Raw genomic sequence first — 7,736 nt, 5'->3', positions numbered from 1 at the left:
TTCCCTACAAAATTCGTTTGCAAAATAGGGGAAATTTTCTATCTTGGCTTTTTCCATTTACCTTTTTCCTTGATTGTGTGAAAGACAGGTGCTACAAAGGGCATTAAACAACAGGTGATAAATTACTCCTGGAAATAAGGCACGTGCATTCACAGTTACATACCTCTTTCCAAAACCACCATCATTCTCCTGTTCTGTTCTAGAAATCTTTTCTGAAGAAAGGCTGAGAAATGTAGCTCTAACTGAGAAAACCTTATCACTCTACAAGAGTGAGCAGCAAGAGAGCGAAAGGCAATGAAGCGGCACACACAGCACCACTTTTCCTGTGACCAGCATTCCTTGATTTCTATGGGAAGACAGGCCATTGACCCTTCCATCTTTTCTTAAAGAAGAAAGAGCTAACCTTCTTCTGAGATGCCATCTGAGAAACAAGGGCGGCAGTTTTAGATTTACACTTACAGTTTCCAATTCAAATGCACAAAGGAAACCATTTTTGCTTACTTCATCAGCAAGGGTGAGTCCTGCCTCAGATGGGAATTGTTGACTACAATGCCGGAAAAGCAGACTCAAAACATCCACTCTTTCGAAAAATTAAACAGCTTCAGAAATAAGAGCCTTGCAAAACCTAGCAAGTCACTAAGATGCAATAACCAACGGATTAATGAGAAACTTATGTACACTCCATCAGAAGGAGAGCCATTTCACATTTGGAAAGACCAGCGAAGAACTGGAACACACTGCTTAACCCATCTTCACTGTGTTAGCTCCAGTATACATGTGTAACATCCTAGTATCTTGAAGGTGTGTGTATATATATATATATAAACATTCCTACACACAACGTTTTATAGTCAGCATTACTAGCTACTCCTTGTTTAATTAATGTGGTATGTGCAGACTATCCTTTCTAAACGACTACCTCTCCTCTTCCCTCCTCAACTTTTTATTTGATAAATACTGTAATAATGATTTCTATTTTCTCTCACAAGCCTTTCCTTCCTACAAAGAGCAGTTTCAAAGAATCACCTTTCTAATCAATAGAGGTGAGGCCTTAATTCATTCCTAGGGGAAGGGCACAGGAATTTGGAAAAGAGTTGCAAATCAATCAAAATCTGTGAGAGCAAATCTGACACTATCTATTAGAAATATGATACTAAAATTGCCCCAAGGGGAGAACTTAATGAGCAAAGTGACAGATGTGAAAAAGAAAAGAAGGAGGGTGTGTAGCATTGCTGGGAACCATGTCTGGTACCAAACAAAGAAGTTCTCTGCCACAGAGTACCTACAGGCGGCCATTCAACTAGTCTAGGCTGGGGAGGAATAAACATGAGGACATGAAATCTCTGATGACAACTCACAGGCAAATTCCTAATGAAAAGCACAGCCTTCCAATGCACGGATTTTTTAATGAGTGATCTCAGACACAAAGCTCTGAGTTGCTAAATCAGAGAACTCTTGATCTTCTGCTATCTTTCTTGAGGACACGGTCTGCATCTAATCAAACTTTCGGATAATTCTTCACACCCCATCCACCTTGCTTATCTTCTTAGTGATGGCTGTATACAAAGTGCTCCTCAGTGTCCACAACAGCCAGGAACATTGACAGAGATTTCTTTGGATCTACACCAGCCTCCTCTAGCCAGAGCGAGTCCTACATCTGAAAGAGTCTTTGGCTGCATAAGGCAGCAAGGTTCATTTGGGTTAATTTTCGGCTTCATTTTTCCCCGACAGCCTTTGGTGGCGCTGCAGGGTAAGAAATACAGGCTCTTACAGCCCACTTAAAACTAACCTCTGATCTGCAGCACAAGCTGCAGCAGATGTGAGAAGAATGACAAATTGGAGCTTAGGTTTAACAGCTTGTCCCAGCACAATCATTTTATGTTCTAAAGACAAGGGCTGATTAATAATTTTAAAAAAAGAGAAGACCTAAAGTAGGAAATAGACTGTCTGCTAAACTACCTTTCTGTACAATATTGAAAATCAGAGTTAAGAGGTAAGAAAAGGCCAGTCAAAAAGAATCAAAGAGTAAGTATTTCTTATGAAATAAGAAATTATTTCTTATCAGCTGCAAATTGAGCTTCTTCTAAGGGAAATTCAATGCTCTGAAAAAGTACTGGAATGGCATCCTAGGAAACTGCAGTTCTCTCCTGATCCATGGCAGAGGTCCAAGCAGGCAACTGAGAATGTCCATAGCTTGGACACTATACTTAAAACCTCTGCCAGAGAAACAATCAGTCTGGGAAAGGTAGTAGTGTCTTCTCTGCATTTCCAGTTCAGGCTCCAGCCTCCCTGCCAAACCTGGCAGCCCTGCCAATAAGGGAGGATGCTAGTTGATGTCATCTGTTTTCACGGTGTGGCTATTTGTTCAGCGGAGATTAGAAAAACAGCAAACTCATTTTGCATAGGCTATCGAAAATGCATAAATGGTGACACTAGCAGTCATCAGCCACTTCAGTCAGACAGCAACTCTGAACCCATTTAAAGGGACATCAGTTTTGATTGTTTTACAGCTTTGTCGCAGGTACCCTTCCGAAAGGTGGTACCCCTACTTATCTTCGGCAGGAGAGATCTCAGTACTCTGAAATACACTTGCAATATCCTTTGCTGAAAATAGAAGACCTTGAAAGAACAGTACCTTATGCAAATGGTTTTTTTTACATAGAAGGAAAAGCTGTCTCTTAACTGCTTATTTTTATGTCGATGAGTGCAGCCTAATGGAAATGGCAGATATGCAAGGCCATAACAAGGTTCATAACTCCTTGATTCATGAGTTACCTATTACTGTGAACCTTACATATAATCTATTTATTTATGACTGCTTTACTGCCCAATTTCAATTTCTGATGCACATTCCTGAACAGCTTTATGAAATAAAACCCTAATCCCGACCCCAAGATGTAGGGATTTTCCACTGCACTGAAGTTTCCATGGCTCACAGTTTTCTTGCTTCAGGTAATTGCCGTCTTTCCGAAACACTGAGAGGAGGGAAGAGAAAAGGGGTTAGATTTCAAAAGCTCTTAGACGCCTCCAGATAGCGATAGGTGTTGCGTGGGATCTTCCCAAGCGCTACCAGAAAGCCTGCAAGAAAATGATTCCTACTGCAAGATTTACAACCAAACATTTCAGAATACACTGAAAAGAGATTTGAAACAGTATTTCTTTGTTTCCCCTTCCTTCAGTGCAAAGCATAAGGCGTGACTAAATGGTACTTCCAAACAGGCAAAGAAACAATGAGTTCCACATCACAGTACAGAAGACAAGGGTTGTGCAGATTTGCACTCTTAGGTGCTGGCATTTTTTAGAAGCAGTAGTTAATTTGACACGAAGTACCAGCAACACCTACCTTCTCTGCCCACTTCTGGCTCAGCAGCACAATATATGATCATGGATTTACCTGAGGAATTTGTTCAGATCTCCGTGCTTCATATACTCAAAGACCATGATGAGAGGATCACCCTCAACACAGACACCATAGAACTTGACAATGTGTTCGTGTTGCAGGTTAGTTAGCAGCTCTGCTTCACGGTGGAAATCCTTGCGGGCATTGTCACTGGCATCCTTCAGTGTCTGGAAGAGAAGACGAAAACATAGGAAAGGGGAGATGTTTACAGGAGATAACGAACATGTAGGATGGCACCATTAGGGTAAGGTAAGGACACACTACTGCATAAAGGATGGAAGGAGTACTTTCTTAGTAACTTTTTTAGAAATGCTGATGTGATTTGTAAGTTCAATTAAATAACAGCAGCACAATTTTCATTCTCCTGCCACATGTCATCCCAAACAACAACTTTTCTTTTAAGAGGAGGTAGGAATACTCATGATCTCACCATGCCAAGTGTTCTCCAAACACAGAACAAATAAACTGATATTATCTAAAAAATATAATAGTACACAGCTGGTTCACATTCTTTAAGTTTATCTCAGGGAAACCCTGAGATATCCTGCTGGTATTTATCTTTGTCATAAGTTCTTTAAAATAAAACTTGCTTGCTTGAAATACTTCGTGGGAACGTAGATGCAGTCTCATATTTTACTAATGTCAGTGTTACTAATGTTCGCCCCTATAGTGTGCTAAACATTAGGTATATTTGTACAAGAGTACATCCCAAATTTACAACCTGAGACTTCAGCCAGAAACTTTCCTGGAATTTGGTAAATCTACTCACACGCATAAGATTGAGCATATGCTAAGTAACGGGAGGATCAATCCTAAATTGATAGACAGAGAGGAAGTAGATGCAGATCAGAGTTCTGGAATGTCAATTTTTCACAATCCCTTTTATTTATATAGCTCTGCACTCTTGCATGTATTTGTTTTGAAGAAAATACATCAACACTGGATCAAATAGGAGGCTTAAATGCTGTATAATGAAATAATACTAATTTAACTGCCACACATAGTCAGTTTGAGATCTCAAAGTACTACACTTCCTGAGCAAGGCAGCACTTTTATGCACCAAAAAACCAACTAAAAATAAATATAATTAACAATAAACCACTAGTAGGCTTTATCTTCAAATGTACAGTGGTTGCATAAAACTAAATTTAACAATATTTTTGAAAGAATGAGAAAAAGATAGCAGGTTCCCAACGTTCATAAATTATTATTCCCAGAAACTCATGTCTGGGCTCTGAACCTCTGGATTTTAAATACACTTAGATTTAATACACAGGAAGATGGGACACGAAAGTAGTGTCATTGTATTAACTAAAGATGCTTTTCCCTACGCATCCAATCACTTTATTTTCTGCCCTGAATTCATACACAAAGCATGGGACTAACCCACACTCACCAGAACAGACACAGAACAAGTTGATACTGTGCATTCATTCCACGAACAAACCCAGATTTTAGCTGCGGTAGTCATCATTTGTTCAAGCTGTTTCTTTAACAGAGACAGTTCTGTCCACTTTTCTAGTATTACGCATAGGCATGTGTGAAGAGGGGACTGAAAGATGACTGGCAAAGAAAACATTTGCTTCTCTTGTGAAACTGCAACCAACTAGTCTTGAAAAATGAACAGCTACCATAATAATTTTTGCATGGGAGTCAAGGAGCAGGGCAGACTGGACAGCCATCCACCAAATTCAGGGGCTTTTCCCTATGGATTTCAGGCTCTAAGGATCCTAGAGGCAATAGAAATCACCCATGTCACAGCTGCCCCTTCCCTGAGGGATCCACTTACGAATGTCGTGTGTCTTCAGGCCCAGAAACCTTCATCCACAAGTTCTACCAATAATGATGCAACCAGGATACTGTATCACTGAAGTTTCATAAGCTATATTAGTATACACGGCTATATCACCTAAGGTGAATCTCGGATTGGCTTCCCGCTATGGTCCCCACATGACCACATCTGAACCCACCAAGGACTAAAATTGAAAAGTCTTCCAGCACTCCTGGGTTTTGGGATAATGCTTTAACACGATCCAGGCGCCAATCCACAGTCCCATCTACGCCATATAATGAAATCACTGGGAACAATTCTGTTGCCGCTTGAGCTTCCTCTGGTCATTTAATGTATAAAGCAATTGGATTGTAATTCTTCTCAACAACAGAATTAGAAAAACTCTTCATATAAAAAACATTTTAAAATAATAGCAACCCAGAAAAAAATGACAGAAAGAAGGATAAGCTGATACTCTTTCCAGCAGGTTCTTTCCCTGGAAAGACAGTAAGAATGCTGACAGCTCCGCTCTGTGAAGATGGCATATTCTATATTTCAGAAGATGCTTTTTATCTCACAGAAACAGCAAAATTATCATATGACAGAGCAGTTGCCATGGCAATTACACGTTTTCTGTCAAATGGCAAAATGGAGAAAGGCCTAAAACCCGGGTAAAAGTCAGGCAGGGTTTCTACTACCAAGGGGCTACTCAAATTTCTGTCACCAACCACTGCAAAACCCCCTTTTCATTATTTCATGTAGCACACAGAACAGACACAACGCATGAAAGATAGCTGGCACAGTCAGGCAAAGAGGTGACTGGAAAGTGAAAGAGTTACTAAGTATGTAGAGTTTACATAGAAATGACATTGACTAATGCATTTACCTTGTTTTCTGTGCAAGAGAAAAACTAAAACCGAAATAAAACTGTAAGAGCCCAAAGAGAGAAGACGACGTATTCATTATTTTTATCACTACTGACAAAAACGCCAAAGCTCTGCATACAAAGCAGTCTCACCAGTCAATAGTTTTTCCTGAGCAGGATCTGCGACACAACCACGTACTTTTCAATCACTCAGGCCAGCATCTAAGGAGGAGGGACACACTCCCATGGGCAAAAGAGGGAACCCCTGGCTGTCACAGGAGCTCCATATCTGCTCAGTCCATTCTTGTGACAGTCAGATCTCCGCCCCATGACTATTCTTCTCCACAGAGTTCTTGCACAGGTATCCACATACCATCCGGTCTCTGCAGACCTGTGCTCTGCAGTGAGTACAAACTGTCAGCTCCTTAGTCCACCCTGACACCACAGAGCTGTATTCATGGCTGGGTCAGAGCAAGGGCAGGACGACGTGGCTCTCACCAACATCAGTACAACTTAGTAATGAAACTCTCATGGTAGCCGTCCTTTTATACGGTTTCACTCATCCTCTATGAAAACCTTACTGCTATTCCCCATCTCCATACCAGAGCTGAGCAGTACATTTCCTTAAAAAATTAAAGGGTGGTTTTGACCCTTCTCTGAACTGAAGACCCAGAGACTTGGACACGTCAGGGACAGAGCAGTCTGCTAGCTGAGCACAACCCCGGAGCAGCATAGGGTCAATCCCCCTCCAATCTCCCAGAGGAGCCATAGTCAGCTGCTAACCTGTCTATGCCCTGAGATTCATCCTCACCTCAACCTCTGGTCCGGTTAAACTGGTGCAAAACTATGCCTGGCCATCCAACTGTATCAGGAGACAGCACCAATCCAGGCTGAAACAACCATGGCACGGCAAAAAGCCCCACAAGGAAATGGTAACTTTTCCTTCCCCCATACTCTGTTCTCTAAAAGTGCCTGCAGCAAATGGAGCACTGATGTGATGTGCGAACTCACCCAGAAGGGAGGCTAGTACAATGCCCATGCAACCAGCTTAACCTGTGGTTAAACTTTCTGCTCATGCGGTTTGACCCATAAAAAGCATTTCCAAACACTCAGTACTCCCCTCAAAAACTCATGGTTGAAACAAATTTAAATAGATTGTTTTTCTCCTCTTCCAAGGAGCAAAAGCTCAAGCACTTCGGGTTGTTTATGCTAAGCCTGATTTTATACGTTCCCAGATTTTTCTGAGCCTCTTAGCTCCTAAATAATTTGCTGCAGCAACACCAGCATTTTTGATACCAGCCAGCCAAAAAAGAGAATAATGCATGTTGAGTCAGACAGAGTGATGCTCAGGGCAAGGCATGAACTGCGCAGCTGCCCAGCAACCAGAAGGGACAGACAGCCAGTGGCAGGGACCACCAACCATCCTGATCCGCCCCGTGCAGGTGAGACCATGCCTCTTTGCTGATGAAATACCCCTGGCACTGCCTTATTCGGCACTGAGGACATAGTCCCATGGGGCTCACCGCATCTATTTCATGGAGACAGGTGTGTTGTGGTTTTGCCCACGGTGGGGGTGAAGCTCTCTAAATCCCTTGCTGTGTGCCAGAAAGAGCTGCCCTTTACTACTAGTATCCAGGTCTCCTCCTCTAAGACTTAAAAAAAAAAAAAAAAAAAAAAAAAAACTGTAGGGTCGGGACAAA

At 41.7% G+C, this 7,736-nt stretch overlaps 1 protein-coding gene across 1 annotated transcript in view; it reads right to left on the bottom strand.

The window, feature by feature from the left end:
- Positions 1-7,736, bottom strand: part of LOC104496221 (BDNF/NT-3 growth factors receptor) — a gene marked incomplete at its 3' end in the record, with an annotated part of 49,492 nt that overhangs the window by 447 nt on the left and 41,309 nt on the right. Inside the window, exon 4 of the mRNA XM_010139304.1 lies at positions 3,395-3,567. Within this exon, the coding sequence (XP_010137606.1) occupies positions 3,395-3,567 (173 nt within the window). The remainder of the gene's footprint in view (positions 1-3,394; positions 3,568-7,736) is intronic.

Source organism: Buceros rhinoceros, unplaced genomic scaffold (assembly GCF_000710305.1).
Source record: "Buceros rhinoceros silvestris isolate BGI_N320 unplaced genomic scaffold, ASM71030v1 scaffold6997, whole genome shotgun sequence".
NCBI classification, from domain to species: Eukaryota; Metazoa; Chordata; class Aves; order Bucerotiformes; family Bucerotidae; genus Buceros; species Buceros rhinoceros.
This window is presented reverse-complemented; position numbering and strand designations above follow the sequence as displayed.